This window comes from Pipra filicauda, unplaced genomic scaffold (assembly GCF_003945595.2).
Source record: "Pipra filicauda isolate LSUMZ 115617 unplaced genomic scaffold, ASM394559v2 scaffold51_size4534324_pilon, whole genome shotgun sequence".
Lineage (NCBI taxonomy): Eukaryota > Metazoa > Chordata > Aves > Passeriformes > Pipridae > Pipra > Pipra filicauda.
Genome location: NW_024104665.1, coordinates 4172157 through 4194199, shown reverse-complemented (window position 1 = coordinate 4194199; position 22043 = coordinate 4172157). Strand labels below are relative to the sequence as shown.

General features: G+C 37.2%; 1 protein-coding gene across 3 annotated transcripts in view; it reads right to left on the bottom strand.

The window, feature by feature from the left end:
- Positions 1-667: 667 nt before the first annotated feature.
- Positions 668-22043, bottom strand: part of PRKCE (protein kinase C epsilon) — a 287837-nt gene continuing 266461 nt past the window's right edge. The window contains exons 15-16 of one of the 3 annotated variants that reach the window (XM_039386959.1): positions 14285-14345; positions 3775-3856 (exon numbers count right to left, since the gene is read on the bottom strand). In XM_039386959.1, coding sequence (XP_039242893.1) covers positions 14331-14345 — 15 coding nt within the window. In that variant the 3' untranslated portion in view covers positions 3775-3856; positions 14285-14330. Of the gene's footprint in view, positions 3857-14284; positions 14346-22043 lie in introns of all 3 variants that reach the window. The other 2 variants (XM_027723395.2, XM_027723394.2) reach the window with 2 other exon arrangements.

The window sequence follows — 22043 nt, the reverse complement described above, 5'->3', positions numbered from 1 at the left end:
TAAAAAGCTACTTAGTATACCTACTAGCTAGGTATATTAACTGGAGATTCTTAACTGGAATTACTGCCAGAGTATGCTGATAGCTGATCTAACGAAACTGAAACAAGAATTTTAGATGATGAAAATGGAAAGTAATTATGGTGCAAATTGAAACACGATGAAATACTGAAATATTTCAGTCAATGTCACATTGACATATTAAGTTAAATAAATCATTTAATAAGTTCTGTTACCCTTAATTAAACTTATACATGCTATTAATCTCTCAAGCAATCCAATTAAACACTAAAGGAGTCCCCAAAAGTGCCCTACTGAAGTGAGTTTTAACAATGCAGCTAAACAGAATGCTGTGATCAGTCAGAACTCAGTGACCATTATGTAGCCAGTAAGCTGAAAAAGTATGTAAACTCACCTGCTTGGTGTTTTTGAGGTAAATGTTATATTGCTCAAGACAAATAGCGTTCATGCACTGTTACCTGTGTTTTTCTTGGAGTGTTTAGTGCTTCACAGAGGAGGCTCCTGTTAGCAAATCCTTCCTTTGCAAAATGCCCACTCCTAAAAGACAAGCTCATGGTATTTTGTACAACACGTAACAGGAAAAAAAATTCATACTTCATCTTTCTTTCTTCCTCATTGGAAATACTCAGGAAAACTTTGAGGAAAAAAATAAGATTTAACATCATTGTATTTATTGGGTTCTGAAACAATACACATTCACATCCTTTTGAATACAGTACATTTGGCACAGTAATAATGTTTACGATGAAATAACACTAATGAATGGCAAGAGATTCAAATTACATCCATAAGAAAAAAATTCTGTACAAATAAATCCTCACAATAAAAAAAACCTACCCCCCCAACTGAATACACTTTTTATTTAGCCAGAACTATTCTGCACATAATTTAAAAAGAGGTAATTTGTAAGCCTTTTAGGAGAGAATTATTTTTCACCCTATGGAGAAAAATTTATTTCCATCTTTAATAAAGTCTATTTGGGAGGAAAACAAAGAAACAATGGATTCTTTATAATTGTTATTATTAATAATATTTTTGGCATTTTGCACTCCTTTGACAAAGAAGGAACAGGAAAGATTTTACAGAACAGGCAGAAATGTAACAGAATGTCCATTTTTAAGAATTATCTTTAAAAAATGTTAACATAAAAACTTTCTGATGTAAACCCAAGGCAGAGGATCTAACTATTTATATTGAAGAAATGTCTGCCCATGCAAAAGTTTCTATTTCCTTCACTTTCTCTTAGCATCCTACCAAACACTGCAGGTGCTGAGGCCTCTTGAAATACAAACATTTGCTAATTATCTTCATGTTAGAAATGGGAATACAGACTACACTAGCTTGCACACAATAGCTTTATGGGATGCTTTTATTCCTTCAAAATAAATGCTCCTAGTTCTGTGTAAAGGCCTCTTGTTGAACAAACAGTAGTGCACTATCCAATAACTTGTCTTCCTAGCCAGTCTACTCATCCATGGAAAAGAATGCTTTAGCATTGTGATCAGTTCTTGCCTGGATGTCAAAATCTAACCGTGATGAGAAATAAACAGAGCCAGTGGCGAGACACAAATTGATGGGCAGTTCTACAATGGGTTTCTAAGAGAGAAAGAAATTTAACATTGAGATGATGCAATCATTAAGATGTTTATGTGCTGGTACTCAGCTCCAGAAGCTAGTCTTTTCCCAGTACAAAAGACTACTAAGGATAAATTAAATTAAACTAAAGGCTTGATCCATTATTACACCTGTAGGCCAGACAACACATTAATTGATATATCATAATATTTAATATTTTGAAATAATCATAAGAATATATATAATAATTACACCTGAGTTTTAAAAACAAAACAAAATGGAGCTGAATGGTGTCATCAGTAACAGGCTATGAGCAGCCAGACACAAAACTGACACAAACTAACTCATCTGCTTGAGTCCGAGATTATCTCTTAAAGCCAATGACTCACACTTTGTCCACCACGACTTGTAACATTCCTTCTCTTTCCGAGCTCTATCATGTCATAATAGAGTTGAAGAGAACTATACAAGAGATTTAGTATAGCTTAATATATGTCTACATCTTTTATAACAAAAACCTCATCTTTCTGACAGTAACTTGAACCAATACACATACAAGAGTATTGCACATGGACATTATTATAATTATTCTTTCATAGACTAACATTTTAATAGTATGCCTGAACATGCAGCAGTTGATACCTCTATATTCAATGAATTCCACAGGCCTTGCAGCAAACACTATATACAAAATCTCACCTGTACAAAAGGCAAAAAAGCTTCTTTAGTGCCACTTTGCCAATCACAAGTATATATATTTTTGTGCAGCTGGAAATCCATGTGCAACAATTAAAATGGATTCCAATGACCGCTCACTCAGTCCAGTAAAATATATAATAAAATGACCTCAGCGATACATGTACACAAAAAAAACCCAAACCAAAACCAAAACCAAACCACAGGGTACTCCTGGAAATAAGTACATAACACTGTTAGCGTATCTACAGGAGGTAACTTCACATTAGTAATATTGTCCACATGAGTTACCATTTCAATTCATACACAAAAAAAATATCAATTTACAACTTTCGATAATGTCAGTTTGTGAATGTTTGATCTTCAGTTTTTTAACACACTTCCACATAATGCACGTGTAGCCTTATTTTGTGTCTTCTAAAAGCAGTTTTCTCTTTAGATTTTAAACATAAAACCCAACAAACACAGTAGTATTATGGTTTTGTAAAAGTGTGCAAAAGTAACACACTGCTGAGAAAATAAATATAAATAAGAAATTACTTATCACTGTAGCTACAATGGCAAATTCATAATGTTTATAATTAATTTTTAATGTAAAATTAACTGTAAACATTTGCAAACTTGGCGTCACATTAATGGTTCATTTAAAAGGATACTAAATTTGGTAACATGGATAGTACTCCCAATTGCCTGAAAAAGAGTTAAATGGCTATTTATAGCTGTGTTAAAGTACTATAGGCTTTTTATTCTTTAGCCCTTTAATAACTATCCATATAGTATCTATTTCTTGCTTTAAATAAAATTTCAGTTATCTTTGTCGCTCTTATTCCTAAGAGTTTTCTGTACATTGTACGAGGAACTTCATTAAAATCCTTAATTGATGTGCTTCTTTTTTTGGACAGCTTTATAGTTTGTACCTCACCACAATAAATTAATAATTGAGTATTAAACCTCCATGAAGGCAGACTTTGCTTTTCAAAGGGCATCTGAGTACAGACTTCACCATAACCGCCAGTGCAGAAGAAACAGTTCTCACCTTCTTAGCTTAAATACATATGATGATTACAGAACATGGTCTGCTAAATTGCTTTTAATAGTATAGCTTCATTTTCTATGGAAGAGATGCACTTTTGTCCTCTGGGAATTCCTATTCTTAGGAATAAAAGAAAAGTTGCAAATATACGGCAGTGTGTTACATCTACAATTTCTGATACAAAATTATTTTGCATTGCTTTGTGAGACAGAAATTAAGAGTGCTTTCAGGTCAGAAGACAAAGGAAAAAACAATAAATATATACTTTAACACGGGATATGGGCTCAGGGTAAGAGAAGTAGTTCTTGATCTACTGAGTCTCAGTGATTTGATGATCTCTTCAGAATCACTTCTTGCAGCATCATTCATCTGTCAGTCTAACGTTGTCTATGGCAGTAGCTCTTCTCCAAAATAAGAGAACCCTTTAAATTCTTCTTGATTGATTTGTTTTATAATTGTCTCATCCACTAGCGTTAATACTGGTTCTTCTCGTGTAAAGTCTTGATCAAAGTTATTTACATCCCTTTTGGTTTTCTGAGAAGAAAAATATAAATAAGGTGAATACTAAAACAGCACAATAAAATAAAAGGTGCTCTCCCTCTTCTCCATCCCCCCCAAAAGGCTGAATTTTCTGGAATGATTGAAATAAAAGAGGAGCTACTTCACACAAATAATAACAGACATATGAGAGAAGCTACAGGAGCAAGTAATATAAATGAGTTCAGGAGAGGCCACAGAAGCAGTACTATAAATGAGTTCCCAGAGACTCACGGGTCTCTTGACAGGCGAAGGAATAGCAGTATGATGATAAAGCAGGAAGCTGAAATTAGGACTGATTTAGAAAAGGCTTTGGCATAGTAGGTGGTATGGCTGTTTCCTCTTAGATTTGAACAAAATCATCTCTCATTTCAGAGGCACAGAGTGAACTGATATAATTGATTCCCCCACAACACAGTCTAACGTTTCAACTCTAATTTAACCGTTTCTTTAAATCAGGTTACACTCAGCTTTAAAAACCTGAGGTAAAGCTTGCAACAGTTCTCAATCCAAAATTCTTGAGCTCCACATTGGCAACTCAGATTTCCTAATGCAGCCGAATGTCATTCAGAGCACCATGGCAAAGTGTGAAATTCTGTCTCCAAAGAAATCCACCTCAGAAGTCTTCTTTATTTCAATGACATCAGGATTTCCCCACTGAAGTCTAAAGCACCTCCCTCCTTCAGCAAAGCTGGGCCAACAAAGTGCAACTGTACATGTTCTGGGATAAGATGAATTAACCAGAAACAGTCTTGGGGAGGCTGACTTGCTGTCCTCAGGACACTCACAACAGTGACTATCTGTGACCACTTACATGAAAAAACCACTCTAGGCTACAGCTAAAAACATTCTCCATGGTCATTCCCTTGAACCTGCACTGTTCACATTTTCTAAGACAGCAGCGTATTTCAGGCATGTACAGGTTCAGGGAATTGCAACAAACATTTTTCTTTACACTGTCTCTTTTCTCTTTGTTTCTTGGAATCTAATAATTATTTGAGTGATACTTAATGGAGGCACACTGACACATTGAAAACAAGCTTTGTGTTCATCCTGCACATGTATGAGATTAAGATGATACTGGAAATAGAATAGCTATTTGACTTGCAAAGTAAAATGATAAAGTCATACATCATAAAGTATATTAATGTATTCCAAATGGGATATATGCCCTCTTTCAACATAGGTAAATTTTTCTATAAAATATACATATATATAAATGTCTATTCTTCATCAGCTTTACTGAGGCACTAAACAGTTTTCTTTCTCACAATTGTAAAATGATCGCAGCAACCTTCACCTACACTGTTTGTGAGAACTTTAGAGATATAGGGAAAAAATGTCTATATAAATGCAAGACTGTTAATTGTAAACCATGTACTTTCTAAGTGTAAGCAAACAAAAACCTACAATCTCTATCTACAAAATTCCATTAAAAGGAAAGGGATACGGACTTAACAAACATATATACATGTTTATGTAGTTTACATTTGAAATATTTACTTTGTACATAAAGACAAGACATAAAGTATATGCAACCCATATACTTCAAACTGCATAAGGCATGAGGGATGTGGCTTTCGACTTTATGGTTTTTTTCCCAAATCATTTGGGCAAATATTGCAAAATAAGAATGAAATTGCATCTCAGTTTTGAAATGCATTACATTGCAACTGCATCTACATTCTTCTTGTTCTCCATGTCCTACCGTAGTATTTTCACACACTCACACAATGAATTTTCCACAGGAATAGTCAATAAATCAGAAGGAAGCAAGTGAATATTTGCAGAAAGTAGAATTCAAATTCAGAACTGTAGTTATATGCAAAAGAAATGTGACTACACTCACACTTTAACCACTAGCTATCGAGAGCAAATAAGCTCTGGTGTAGCTGAAAACAAATACAATATATATTATTTTCAGGTTTTCACTCAATGTATTTGTGAAAAGTGTTATTTCCTTGCTGAAGCTAAAATAGTAAGATGACAAACTCCTCAAAGCCTATTGGGGCAATCAATTCCTAATAGCTACTTATTCCAGAAAATTATCACTAAGACTTGTGAAGGTGTTGGACGAAAAAAGAGCCCAGATGGGTACATCTAAAAAACTGTCCCAACACTGGTGTACCTAAGTCCTACTGATTAAAAATAATCGTGCTTTCAGTAGAACTTTGAATCCCAAGCTTTGTGCTTAGATTTAAAAGCCTACTAAGTTTTAAAATATGTCTTCAAGACCAAAGGAGGAAACAGACACTTTTGCTTTCTCAGATTTATAAACAATTCCATGTAGTTTTGGCAGCAGAGAGGTAAATAATCCAATTTATTAACAGGACAAGCATGGAGCAATCTATGATTGCAAGGATACACTAACAAGTCTCTAACTAACCAATTGATTAACTGAGATTAAACAAATCACAGGGGAAAAAAGTGAGTGGAATAAGCCATAAAAGAGCAAAGGCAGAGTCCATAACAAGTGCTTCTTTTCAACAGAAAGATTTATTTGAGAAACCCTCCTTAGCAACTTAGGCACCTTCTTTCTGAAGCTATGCCTATTTTGCAAGGCTCCATCTGCTAAGACAAAACAGGTCTGGCCACATTTCTGCTACTACTGCTATTTTAATGTACTTGCACTGTGAATACTCTGGAGGCCAAGAGTGTGAAGCAATATACAGTTGCAGCATGAGGACTCAGGATGAAGGTATGAAGGGCTGTAGAGGTCTCCTAGCAGAAAAGTTGAGAAAAGAAGAAAGATCTGCAAGGTAGGAGAATATATGAAAGAAACAGAGTGCAGCTATTATCCAACTTTGAACATTAAAAAATCATGAAGATAAAAGGAAAAATATTCAGATTGGCTGGGAAATGCATCATTTAAAAGGTAATTAAATGGGTGGGATTCTGTTTATTTAGCTTGCAATTCTGAGACTCTAGGACGAATTATTTTAAACTTTAAAATTTTTTTCCAGGTAAGACTTTTCAATTTCAGATGACTGAAGAAAGTAGAGTACTAGGAAAAAAGAAGGCCCAAAACTACAGCTGTCCACCCAAACACAGAGAAATTCAATGAAGTTTCAGATGCTGTTTTTTTTCTCTCTAGACTACCCAAGCATCTTGTCTTTGCCATGCGTCAGTGCTACACGAGAGCAGGGGCACAGCAGCTACCCAAGAGCTTCCAACAGCAGGTGCCAAATTCCACACTGCACTGAAACTACTCTATTGCAGGCAGCATGTGGGCAGAGCCTGTCTCTGACAAAGAGCAGCAGCAGTGACATGGCACTACTAATGACTAAAAATCACATGACTCCAGTTCTAAATCTCATCAGAAAGATGGCTTCTCCAACAGCAGAGTATTTTTGATAGTGAGAAGGAACAGCGTCTCACTACCTCTTGTGCAGAAAATGTGCTGGCCAGTTGATCTTTTGTTTTCCTTTCTCCCCGCAGTGTGAATGCTTCATAGGTGTCCTGTCTGACCTAGTGTGACCTGTTTATCTTGCGAGACATGCTGGTCTTTCTTCATGTGGGTATGATCTGATTAGATATAACACTTAAGCTACAGAGATAGAACCCCTTGAATCAATGAATATTAATATGACTACTACCCATCAAGGATGAACCAGATGTGAATGACAGGAGCCTTTGGCATTGAAAAGCCACAGAAATCCTTATGAGAAGGCACCTGACAGAAGGTGTTCCAAACCAGGGAACTCAGCAAAGCTTGGACACCTCATTGGCTGGGTCATGATGCCAAGAGGCTCAGTGGACTTTCTTCTGCCTAATAAGGATTAAATTAATTGTCCAGTTTGGAGACATTAAGAGATATAGCTCTTTACTCTTTTACTTCTTCTTATTTAATTTGCAAAAATCACTGAAACTCTTTCAAGTTCTTTGCAAGCTCAATGGCTGCACTAAATAGGGCTGGAATTGTCCATCAGGTTCAAATGCTACCCAGAGAAGGTGAAAAAAAGATGGAGGTGGTGGCTAGGGTTAGAGTTAGGAAGTGTTAGGAAATAACACTGCCACAAAAGACTAGGTTTTGTGTTTTAGTCTGATTGTCCTACATATTCAAATATGCTGTTTAAATATAACAAGAGGAATCCTCTTTAAATCAATTAATAGATTTCTGTTTATTTAGTAGAATGAGTAGCTAATCCAGAACAGATAGCTAACACAAGAAGTGAGGCCAGAAATTATCATTACAACAATGAACTAGTACGTTGAAAGAAAAAAATACTGTGCAATAATATTTTTCAGTAAGTGGACCATTTGACACAAAATATATACAAAGCTCATGCATGATTTTCACAGTCTGAGATACCGTCAGCACAGAAATGCAGATGCAGACTGACCTGTCTATACTGCTGAATGAAACATCTTTCCCTTTACTCCAATTTTTTGCCAATAGCAGTGCTTTGTGTCTTCTCATATATTTTTCAAGTCCACAGTGAAATCCTGGAGTTTGCCATTCATATGGAGACTGTCCCAGTGCAGCACCTGGCTGTATGAGCAGCATATCTCACACCCTGACAGATGCATTGAATCTGGGCAGGAAGCTGCTGCAGCTTTCAGTGTGCTGCTACAGGGGCATGGGGCAGCAGTGCAGCAGCAGGGACATGCAGCAAGAGTCACACCTTCTCATAGGTATTACATGGTATCCCTTAATTTTATTCAGGATTTTGCTTCAGTAAGAAACAAATGGTACCTATGTTTGGCACAGTATCACCCAGAAGAAATTCTTAGATCAGGATGATAAGAGTTTAAATATTTTGTATTTACCTCATCACTGATAAGACTTTCAGATTATATTTATCAAGACAAATGGAAAGTCAAGACATCAAACCAGCTGGTTTGAAGAACAAGGTTATGTGGCTAACCTCACATATCACTGTCCTCTCATTCACCTTTCCTTATTATGATAACAAAAACCACAGCACAGACAAAGATAACTTTGCACCACTCATTGGATCTCTTTTCGTAAAGGTGTAGTAGTTTCTAAAAAAATGAGACCAACTGTGATGATCACTCACGTTTGCACATAACTCATGCTATATAGTGAGAAATTCGGTATGGACATTTTGAAGGAAACAAGATGGGAAGCACAACACTCCAGGCCTATCTTTCAATTTATCCTCAGGATACCTCTTCACAGTATTTGCATGTCCTGATAATCTATATCAGTATTAGAAGTAGTTCCTAGCTTGTCTTATTTCAGAAGCTATGAAATACACGTTATCAAAGTAACTTTATAAGTTATTAAATTTTTTCAGCGTGTTAATTGCTCTATTCACACGTGGAAGAGTTATAACACATCCGTCATGAGCTGCAGTATATTCAGCTGAAGGTTATGATGACAAAAAAGGTTTTGAAGCCAAGTACCTTTTACAAGTATGCCAGCATTCATTCCTTCTAAGTGGAGGGGGAGCTTTTGTGCTCCTATATTATGCTTTCATTAGAATGTAAAGGACACCAAACTCAGCAAAAGCAGTGGGAAAACCCCTCACTCAATAAAGATGTTAACAGACAGTGAAACAGTATTTGAAAAGCATGTCAACCTATGCAGTCCACAATTTAATCTGTTGTGGAAGTACACATATATTTAATAAACACCAAGCTAATTCACAAAACTATGAATTTTAAAAGGGAGTATTTGTGATACAGTAAGCTGGAACCACCTTTATATTGAAACAGTATGTATCTTTCTTAGGAATGTGAAATGGGTCAAGGAAGAAGGAGGAATAAGCTAAACAATTAGTGTTATAAACATTTAATGACTACATGGCCAGAATGCCAGTCTTTGTATTTCTCTTTTACACAGCCTTTCTCAAAACCATAGCCTCCCAAAACCACCACCAAAAAACAAACAGCAAGGCAAACAAAATCAGAGCTCTGCAGGTTCACTGACAACTATCCTGTGTTCTCAGTCTCGGCAACGAACCTCTCTCAGAAGAAGTCATTGTAAAACCGTCGTCCCCTATGGCCCTACTTGAGTATGGTTTTAACATGACCACAAGTAAACAGCACTAAAGTTACATATAGCAAACTTACTTTGTTCATAGCCTGATTGGTAAAGCACAACAGTTACCTCTGTGCAAAACATAGATGGAAATAGATTTCAGAGGAGCTTCTGGGGACCTCAGCTCCATCTTCCCATCTGTGGTTAGTCCTTTACCCTCAAGATCCATCTTGTCCACCTTATCAGGTCTTCTTCCATCAGGACTCAATCGTGACATAGCCACTGCACATAAGCTATGCTATGGCAGAATACACACATTTTTTAAAGTGAAAAAAACTGCAGGGGAAGAGTGCTAACTTCTAAATTCCTACACTACATTTTTACCTTATGGTTAATTTCTTTAAGAGATTTAACCTCATGAGAAACAATTTTATATTTCTTCTTGGGGTAGGGAGGAAATACAAGAACAGAAAGTAATGGAATATTCATATGAAAATACCCTTCAGCTGCACAATGCGATTCCTATTGTAAATCTTATGACATACTCTGCAGCGCAGATTTTATATGTGTGTCTCTCTAATTCACATTATATTGGCAAGCTTCCATTGATATCCTCAACTGCTTTAAGGTCATGATCAGCGATATCACCTCCCCTCTTACGTTCTGGCACACATCCAAGATTAGCCCATTTTTGGTTGTGTTCTCCCAAAATGGCATTTCAACCATTGTTATAGCAGAGTTACAGTAATCAGAGCTGGTGCATCTGTGACGTTGTGAGTCCTCAAATACATGTGTAGGGGCCTTTTTGTCTTCCTGATCCCTAGCACTTTGGCACAAAGGACTAGCTATTTCCAGACAACAGAGCTGACTTGCTAAGAAGAAAAAGAAGTGAGGCAGGTTGGTAAGTCTAGGGCACATATTCCTAGAATTCCAGTGGCTTCCAGAAGACATCCCTTAAATCACTGAAAAATTACCCAAATATAGATAGTCTAACAGCGCACTGAGATGTCTGACCAGATTTGTTCTGTAAAAGATCAGTATATTTACTTTACTTTTCATTCTTTAACCAATCACAAAGACAAGGAATAAATTAAGGACACTGTGATGCTAGTAAATAGATGCATGATGTAATGAAATATTTCAAGACACTCTATGTATCCTGAATAAATACTGACCAACTGACTTTCCAATGGTTTACTCTGCCTGCGGTCATCTACCCCTTGAATCACTGAAAAGTACCACATTATGGAAACCTTCCTGATTATGACATGAAATTGTAAATATATTGTAATATCTTGTGATTCTGAGCCCCTCCAATACTGAGGAGGCATCAACACGTGCATTGTGATGCTGGATGCAAAGAAACATCACAGCATGAAAGGTAATAGCAAGTGGGAGCATCATTCCAAGACTCAGTCACACACCAGAATGGTTTGCACAACAGGCCATAGAGTAAGAATGCTACACAGTTTTTGGCAAGACTGCCTTTATTTCTGGAAACTCGTGCTCTTTGATGCTTTAGCTAATTAAGAGAAAAACTTTTAGTTTGGCATGGATGACGCATATGACAGGCTTTCATAGAGTGAAATTGTATAGTAGATCTTATACAAAGGGAGAAAGCTACACAGTGATGGTTCAATTCTAAGACTACTGAATTATTAGAGATTATATTTTGAAGTGTAATGATTATTTTTAAGCCTTTACAAAGACAGATTTAAATAAAGATATATGTGACTTTAGAAAGAAGTTGAAGCTACTGTCTTTTTTTTTTTAAACTAATGCACATATAAATTGTAGGCTAAAAAAACCACATTGCACAACTACGGATGAATTCCTACTACTTCTGCATCTCAGTACATCTTTCCGTCTTTCCTCCAGACACTTTAATTGCTTTTACAGAACACGATTTTATTAAAAGAGCACAGGAAGACACAGCAGTTTGTAGTGACATGGGTTTAATTCTTGGTTCTGCCACTGACCTCCTTTGAGCTTGAGTAATTTTCTCTTCATACTACATCTAATTTTCTTCCTATTTTTGTTCTTCTATATATGGGCTGTGATCTTCTCTGTCTATCACTATCTATGATCTCTTGACTGTCTTTCACTTATATGGGTTTTTGCACAGTGGGAACCCCATTTTGCTGGGAATTTGAGCTGTTAATGAAGACGTGATGGCACAAACTCAAAGTCTCTTCTTCTTGTTCTTGTCAAATATAAACACAATCCTACAAAGAGTCATGGGCAGTCATGGTCTCCAAATCCTTCTTTTCCATACTCCATAATTAAGCCAAGGGAATTGTTCTGTAGGTCCTTTGCAAATATGAATATGGCATGCAAGGAACAAGATCTGTGCTTAAGGCTCTTCATAAATATCTAGACTGAGTGTTCCTCTCATCATGCAGAATTTAAGCATATGACTTCTGGAGCATGCTGTTGAGAGGACTAGTACAAGGTCTGTCCCTCCACAGTAACAAAATCCCTTATAACAGCACAGTAGCATAACAGGAGAGGAGCAGCAGCTAATGAAGTGCTAGGATTCCTTACCATGTAAAGACGTCTCCCTCGTCCTGCTACTGATGATAAGTAGCTACATATCAGCAGCTTCAGTCCACCATCTGCTATTAGTGCATATGTTGAAGGAATTAAGTTTTGCACTAGTACGCTGAGCTGTGAACACATACATTGACAAATTTTTGCTGCCCATTTTGGATGAACATCCTAGTAAGACGTTATGCTTGCACTGGCATAGTATACTGCTAGTACAGAAAGTTCTGCATGAGAAATAAACCTAAAGCCAAATCTCTTTTTATACTCTATGTTCACTGGACTCCAACTATGATGGGACTGGTCATGGACTGCCAGCCTTCAAAGAGTCTTTGCTTTTTTAGATAAATTCCTCTCCACCTTCTGAAAAAGAGTTAGATGCTACTGCTTCTTAATCACCTGGTGTTTTTCCCTTGGTCTTCATTGACATCAGAAACGGGCCCAACCTAGGAATATTATTTATTATCTACATCAATATAAATCTAAAATATTTCTGAAGAATGTACTGTAAGTAAATATGATAAGATTATTTCATGTAATGGTTTAGATTAATTTATGAAAATAGCACTGGAGATTAAAGCAGCCAAAAAGTGAAACAGAATTTCTGTTTTTCTTGGGAAGCCCTAAAGGAAAGCAAGCACACTCTGGCTGCTTATGACTATCCCAATGGGCACCACTTAACAATGTACATTTAACAGATGGTTAAATGAACTTAATTAGCCAGTATGAAAAGATTTTAGTGCTGTAAGACTGGGACTCAACAAACCCAAACAAATACTGCTGGATCCCCAGTACAGAATCAAAAGAAGCATAATAAAAGTTGTTTAACTTATAAATATTTGGGAACCTGCAGTGCCTGGAAGTAGCTTTCAAACTTCTGTAATTCTAGTGTTATGCTAATCACAGCTCAAAACAGCTGCTGGAGACACTGGAGCTGAAGAGAATAAAAAGACTCCAAAAATAAGACTAATAGAATAAGAAATTCTGGGAAAACAGAGCCTTGTTCATTCAAAAAACCAACACTGAAATGCCTTAAAAATACCAGCTCACTTACTCATGGTTTCTCTAAGCCTCCGTACAAGTTGCACATAAGCTCCTCAAAAGCTACATACCTACACTTTGAGCAAAGTTAGTGGTTGCATGAAGTGCCAAGCTACCTGTAGCTTTGGAAACCAAGGCCCTTTATTTTGCTGGGGGAAGAGGCAGAAGTGTTACAGACTTCTCTGTCCTGTCCAGCCACGTGTTAGACCGATTGGCCTGAGCTATGTTTCAGGCAGTTATGGTACTGTTTGTTGTTCCCATCTGCCTGTGCAAGTTCACCTGAGATCTCAAACTTCATTGTCTAACAAAAGCCAATGCTTCTCAATCAGCAGCCACCTGGCTGACACTTGAGTCCATAGCAGAAAAGTGTAATTTCTAGGAACTGGATGACATTAAGTATTTATGATACCCTGTGGCAGGGGCAGCATGCAGAAAAAGTGTTAGACTCCCACCATTATGGCTGTTTGCACTAAAAAGTCTGTCCCAAAAGTCCACATCTATTTTTCTTTAGTTTTTCTAATGGATGTACGTTAACCATTCTCACAAATAGTCTCTACCCTGTTTCTAAACATTTGGGGTTGTTTTGCATACCAGTATTAATCACTATGAAGTCATTCTCAGGAGAAAGCCCCCTGCTTTCCTATGCCTGAAATGTCTGCAGCAAGTGGGGAATACATAATGTGCAATGTTTAATAATGGTACATGAGGGTCTGAGGTCTCAAGACCGCTCCCCAGTGTTTTGCCTAAGCAGTAACACTTCATGCAAAGGCATGCAGTATAGCCCCTTGCGTGCCCATCTGCTAAATGCTCATTGCCATGCACTGATGACTGAATGGAAATATTATGAAACTGAAGGGACACCTCAAGGTTATTAGGCCTAAAAATGGACCTACCTTGACATTTTCCCCATATTGAAGGCCTTACCTTAAAGAGGGACATTCACACTGAAGCAAACTTGAAAAGAGAGAACATTTATACAAAAAGAAATTTACTTGGCCTGTAATTTCCTATGTTCCATCTGGTGCTACTGAATGATACTGCATTTTACAGGATTTCTTCCCCACAGCGTAAAGGCAAAGTCATAATTCTGCATGGATGATGATACAATCTACTGTCACATAAAAGTAGAGGTGTGCTAAAGAAACCCCACCAAAACAGTATCATGACTTCCCAACACCAGGTTAAAAATCCCTCATTAAAAAGTAAAAAAATCTTTGCCTGTTTGCACTGGTATGAAAACAAATCTGAGATTATAGAACTTATGTTTCAAGCTAACATATTTGAAAGTTTTCTCCAGAAATGTGGTCCCTCTTTAAGGATTCCAGCCATATTTCACAGTAAGCAGATGGTTGCTGCAGCAATTTAAACACACACCTTTCTAATTGAAAACATTTTTCAGGAGCCATTCAGTGCAGCACCTATCCACGAGGCAGGTGCGGCCTCTGCCTGTTTGCCTGTGCAAACAGCCCAGCTGCACACTCCGTAGGTGCTGATTTGTATTTGCTGTTTATTACCCAGTTTCCAAACGCTATGGGCACCCAGCTTGTTGTCAGGTCATAGGCAAAGGGTTGCCAAAATTTTGCCAGTTTTTCACTCATTTAGGGGAGGGGAAAAAGAAAATTCATGGTACTCAGTGACTCCAGTTGTAACCCACAATCATTGGCTAGGACTAGAATTGCATATTTGGGAATGATTTTGTTTCAAACCTTTGCTGCAGTGTAAAACTGAGAGAGGACACATTGCTGGCATCCTTAAGTCAAGACTTAACAAGGGAGTTCGGGTTCACAAAGGAAACTGCATACAGACAATGTGGCTCAGATAGTGATAACTAAGGGGGGAGGGACTTCAATAATGGTTTATCATTATCTTTGAGTTACTGGAGCTGAGAGAGGTGCAAATTACTGTAGGAAATTTGAGGCTGAGGACCAAGATGAAATCTGCTAACACTGAGGTCCTGTATAGCATAGAACACTCTTCCAAGGGAAGTCCTACACATTCAGTCAATTTAAAAGCCAGGCTGATCTTGAGCATTTGTTTTTTAACACTTCTCAGTCATATTTTTTTGCTGTCACAGAACTTTGCATTAAGCATCCTGAGATTACCACAGAGAGGAAACACAGGCATGAAAAGGTTAGGTGATGCAGCCTGGACCACGTAACGAATTTCTAGAAAATCTGGTGGAAGAACTCTATATATATCTTGCAATTCTCGGGTCTCTGGGTTTAGCAGCTAGACCAACTGTCTATCCTGAGAAGCCAGAACTGAAGAAGGAACCTACAAATGTTCAGAAAATATTCTCAGTGATATAACAGTAGCAATTGAAGAGGCTGCAAAATGAAGGGATTCACATTAGATGAACTAAACAGGCCAGCAGCAGCTGTTGTTGCTCCATACTGCAAGATACAATTTTGCAATAGACTATCTTGTTCATTTTGTTTCTAATTCTCTCAAAGAAAGTGAGCTTTTAGAACTGGAAACAAAAAAATTATGAATACATTGAGAAAATTAAAATAATGTATTGTTCTGTGAAAGCTGCATGTTGACAGTAAATCATTGTAATGCGATTATTTTGTTAACTTCATCTACATAAAGCCACCCTATAAATGGATTGCCCCAGGCACTGATAAAGCCATTAGCAATGTAACTTTGGCTTAATTGCTAGAAAGAAATACATATGGCAAACATCTGTTTTACCAGGCTTTGTATTACCCTCTAGCTCAGAGTTCTTCAGCTTTTTCATGTTGAGGATGTCTTAGATGAAGTCTCAAATTTTCCCAATCCTGACAGCGACAACACGGTGGACGAAAACACCAAATCTGTCTGTTTGTATGCACATTTCAAGGGTTGACAGTGAAAACTCAGTCTGAACGGACAGGAGTGTGCCTGTAGTGAGACTGTCCTTGCTGCACAGTGCCTAACAGCTTTCTCTGTCTTACAGCTCCTTGCAGCACAGTGAACCACAGTGACCATGAAATATGATTTTCTTGTGCTAGTCTAATTCTACAAAAAAACAAGAAAAAAAGCCCTCAGAAGCCTAGAGTACACCTCCTGTGAGGAAAGGTTGAGAATTGGGGCTAAGCCTGGAGAAGAGAAGACTCTGTGGAGACTCTTCAATGCTTAAAGGTGGCTTAAAAGAAAGAAGGGGTCAGACTTTTTAGTAGGGCTTTTGTGATAGGATAGGGGGTAATGATTTTAAATAAAAGAGAGCAGATTTAGACTCGATATAGTTTATGATGAGGATGATGAAACACTGGAACAGGTTGCTCAGATTGCTGATAGATGCCCCATTCCTGGAAAGATTCAAGATCAGGCTGGATACGGCTCTGAGCAACCTGATCTAGTTGATTAGGTTCACTGCAGAGGGGTTGGACTAGATGATCTTTAAAGGTCCTTTCCAACCCACACCATTCTATGATTCTATGATTTTTGAAATTGATGCTCATATGAGGCTACCACTGACTTCAGCCAAATGAGTAACAAAATTTGGGCAGTGATCTTCCTCCATCCCTCTTGCGAGAGGGGCTGTGATATTGTGCATATTTTTGCCACTTGTGCACGTCTCTGAGCTTCACTGGCTGATGTTAGTGATATGTCAGCAGGCTACAGGTTCAGTCTGGAAAGCCGGCTGTGCCCTCAGAAATGGCACAAAAAATTTCTTGCAGGAAATCTATAACAATATAAATTTAATCAATACACATTAAAGCTGAAGCAGCAATCTATTTCAATGACTGTTTTTAATGCATATTTTATTATTTGGTATGGATGGACAGAATCATCCCATCATGCCAGTAAGCAAGATCTACCACACTTACCACCATATCAATAATTTTGGTAAGAAATTAATCTACTACACCCTTGTTTTAATTTGTAATATGGCAAAAGCACTTTGAAAATGGAAATAACGAATTCAATGAAGCCAGGAAAATAGCCACGGAAATAAAGAAAGATGGAGAGCAGAGAATCACTGAATACTATCGAGTCTGTGGTTCTCAGGCAACCAGTTATGCTGCAAACCATAGCCTGGTCTTATGGCTACTGATCAGGGAAATTTCATTTTCCATATGAAATAAAATTCCAGGAAGACTACATGCAACAAAACAGCTCAACATAGGAATAAAATGCCTCAAAAGAATTTCTGTCTCACGACAGTCGCTCTAAAGAAAAGATATCCGTCTGCACTAAAATGGTACTTATTTCTGGCATTTGCAATTACATATTCATGTCTGCACTAAAAGCAGTGAGGAAGAATAATGTTATTTAGAAAATGTCATGACAGTCTGTGAAACTCTAAGAATCAGGCTTTGAGAACAGCAAAAATGATCCTCAAGAGACATTGCAAAGGTCACTGTAGCTTAGTTATAGCAAATATCCTCTTAATAGCTTTTCAAACATTTGCTTGATTTCTAATGTACATGTTCCAGAGCTATTATTTTTTCTTTTACAGTAGCTTAACATTTTTAACAGCTTTACATGGAAAAAAACTCTCAGTATGGTAAACCATTGTGTATATATCTATGTAAAATTAATTTTGCCACTGAAAAGCCTCATAATTCTAGATTTATGAAAGGAAGAGCTGATAGATAATATGGATCATAGGACTGAGCCCTAGTGCATTTTCACCCCTTTGTGTTCTCTATCCCAAGTCATTAAGCTGGAGGAGCAGTCAAAGATTCTTCACAGCAGGTTTCAGAGCCACCAAATCTGCCTCCATTGTCTTCTCCTAGGACAACCTGGGGTGACACTGCAGTCACTGCTTAGCAATCTAAACTCAGGATTTAGTACTCTGCCCAGGGCACTCTTGCAAGCCTTCAGAAAACACAGTCAGATTTTCAAAGGCCTTTTGGACTTAAGTAATTTTCATTCCAAGGTTGAAAACAGGAAAGAAATTTCACCTTCCAAAGCATCATTAGAATAATCAAATCAAGTACAAACTACAAGGACTTTAATGGTATATTTCTGGTATAATAAGGTACATAATCACATCCATCCACTGTGTGAATGAGATTTAAAAAAAAACCCACATCCTCAAAAGTCTGGCTAATAAACAGCCATGCAGTGTTTCTTCCAAGTCCAGTTGAAAAATTCAGACTTAGGGCTGGCACAGCTGAAGAGACACACCTGAACCATGGAGAAGCACAGGCCTTGCAGTACCATGTAACAGCTCCTCAGAAAATAGGGCAGATATAGAATGAAAGGTAACAGAAAATCAAGCCAGCTGTGCTAATCAAGGAACTTACGTGTTTTGGGGATCAGCAGAGTAGTGAGGCAGAACAGAAGTAAGGGTTTTTCCACACTGGCACCTCCATGACCTCCCTTGGCAGATTATTCCATTGTCTGATGGGACCTCAGTGTTTGACCATTTTCCCTAATGACTTTGCTTGTTTAGTGTCAACATTTTATATTGCCCAGAGCTCATTTGAATAGATCTCATGTATTGTTTTATTTGGAAGTGTTTACAATATAATCATAAATTTTCCCCCCTTAGTCATCTTAATGGTCAGAAAATAGAAGACTACCTGGGTAAATATATGCATTCTTGCATGAGCAAAATTTTGTATATGCATGCAAAACTCAATTTAAATGCACAAATGAGTATAATATATACTCATGCACTGTATGCTTCTTTCCCAGCACACATGTACACTCAATATATATCACATGCAAGAATGTCTATTTTCTGACTAATAATCTGGCCTCTCTTCTCATAGCTATTTTCACACAACTACGCCCTCCTCAATATAAGATTAGAATAATTTTTTTAATCTTCTTTTAATATTACAAGTCACTTTTAAATAATCAACAGCCCTTTATTAAGACTAAAAGATGTTAAAAACCAGAAAACATTCCAAACACAGGCATTAGTTAAGCTTTTTCATAGTTATTCCATAGCTATGGAATAGTTAAGTTTGTTAAACTGAATCAATGAATCTCAAAATCCTACACTCACAATTGAATTTACAGACAAACTCTATCTAGATTTTAAAGTAGATTTTATTTCATTAGTGTTCATCTTCTTCCCTCTTTTCTGTATTTTTCAAAGTGAGTGCCATCTCATCTAGCTTGACAAATAACCAAAATCACCTTTATAGCATTTGAAATTTACTGCCCTAGATTCCTTTACCATTTCTGAAGTTAAATAATTAACAATTATATTTTATTTGTGTGATCCTTCTCTCCAGCCTAGATATATACCACACTTCACTTTCCAAGTAATAAATAATTCAGTTTTAAGAGAACAAGTAAAAATTTCAGTATGATCTTGCTCAAAGATTCCTACTCAACAACAAAATCCAAACAACTGCTAAAATTAATACAGCTGGTATGAAACAACTGATTGATCATAAACATGGTATAAATACATAAGGTATGCCCTTTGTAAGTGTAAAAAAGTTATCAGTAAAAGTTGATAGGACCTGGTCTCTGGGGAAGATATCTTAGAGAGAGCAGACTGAGAACATGAAAAATAACAGAGATGACTGTAACACAGAGTGCATATTATCTGAATTCACCACCATAAAAAAAAGAGTTCAGAAAAAAAATCCATGCATACAGAACTACCAGACTTCAGGAATCAAATTTGGTAGAATAAAGGAAGTTGGCAGATACAATATAGAAAGAAGTACTATGAAAATCCAACATTACAGAAGCAGCCTGAAGAAAAATGAGAAAAGGTATAAACAAAGATGTATAAAATCAACCTAACAATTATTAAGGAGCAGGGAGCTGCCCTAAAAATTACATACAGGACTACTCTGAAATAACCGGAAATCACTGCTAAAACCAAAAGGTTCAACTAAAATACCATTAAAAAAGAAAGCAGAAAAGGGGAAAAGGAACAAAACAACAGGAATTAATGAAATAGGAATGGCTTTATAATATAAAGGTAGTGCAATAATTACCAGAAAGAGAAAGAAACTCCGCTGAGAAGGCAGAAGGCATTTATACAAGCAATGAATGAAAATACCTGATATATGAAATGCCTCCTGACTTTCAAGGACTGCCACAGTGGGAGTACTTACAAAAATAATAAAGGCCTCATAAAAATACTTATTGTCAAATGGACTGAGCATCTTGATCATGAAAGTAAAACAGCCAATAAACAGACTAGATGAGAGGAATCTGGAAATTAGATGCGGCCGTAAGGTGAAAATTATTCTAGAACTGTGCATCTTGATTTGGTAACTATATTAACAAAACTCTGATGAATACTGAGCAAAGCAGCAAAAATTACTGTGAGATGAAAGGCCAAATTCTTGTGAAAACAGGAAAAGAGCTACAGACATGCAACTCAGCTAACACCGAGTATGTCTATCTGCAACTATTCGAGGACTGTGGAACCTGACTGGAAAGCAGTTAGTCACAGTATTAAATAGGCTTCAGGTAGATACTAAAGGAGTTAATTCGGGGTTTCCACTGCTTGCAGCAGTACAGAGATTTGTACATCAGCTCAGGCACTAGGTGCAACCTGGCCACACCTCCAGAGCAGAGCTGGGCAACTGGGTAAGGGAGCTGACATGCCCAGCTGGCTGGACCCTTTCCAGGAGTGGGGCTGGCTCAGGCCTTCCTCTGCGGGGAGCTACGCCACTTTAATGTTTCCATTCTCCAACAAATACATTAAGAAAAACTTCCTCATGTGATAACACTATATCTTACTATAACTCCTAGAAAGACATTCACAAAAGATAACTTTCACTTACGGTTGTCAATCCCTTTAGGCTCTTTCTGCATAGCTACAGAGGGAGAGAGATTTCTCCAAGAGTGGACTCAGAGGAGCTACCTCAGGCTCCTGTTCTGGACAGAAAGCCCCGCTTTCACCACCTACATCAGGAACTTAGGGAAATGCATCTCGCTTGACTAAAAGGAAATGCTTTAAATGTGACAGACATTCTTCAGAAACAGAGGGGACTTCTTTGCCTCTAAATTTAAGTTAGGATTCAGTGCTGAGCCCAAAGTCTTAGGGATTTTTTGCTTGTTTGTTTTGCTTTCTGTTTTTTTTTTTAATACCTTGGCCATATTTACAGGCAAATCAAACACTGTAATTCGGAATGTGCAAAGTCAAAAGATGCAAATCAATCTCAAAGGATTTATCATAAAATTGCTCTCTTGCACTGTTAAAGCACAAAAGTAACTCCACAGATTCTCAGTTAAAAAGTTGATATTTGGTTAACTGTATTTTCATCCAGAGGAAGACTAGAATAAGTAAAGTATTTTTTCTTGGCTTTCATAGTTTCTGCAGGTGGGGCTGCTATTTACAAATTTTTGTTACTTTAAAATAGAAATACTTGATTATTACCCAGGAAAATGTAAGGACATAGATTTATCTAATCATGATGTATATTTCTTTCCCCTGGGAAGCTGTTTTTTCAAGTGTCTTCAGTTAAAATAAAACTGATCACAAAATTTAAAATTGATCACAGTTAAAATTGATCACAAATCCTTGCCTCTGTCTTTTACTACAAAATCCAGTGGCCATCAGCAATGCAGAACTGTAGAAGAATTCACACAGAAAGTACAGACAGTATATACCCCACAAAATAATCTCTTCTGACTATGATATCTTTAAGAACACAGAAAAATAATTAAAACAGGGCCTTGAACCCTCTCATGCTTTATATGACTGAACATGAACATCTTCCTGTGCATTAAATCCGT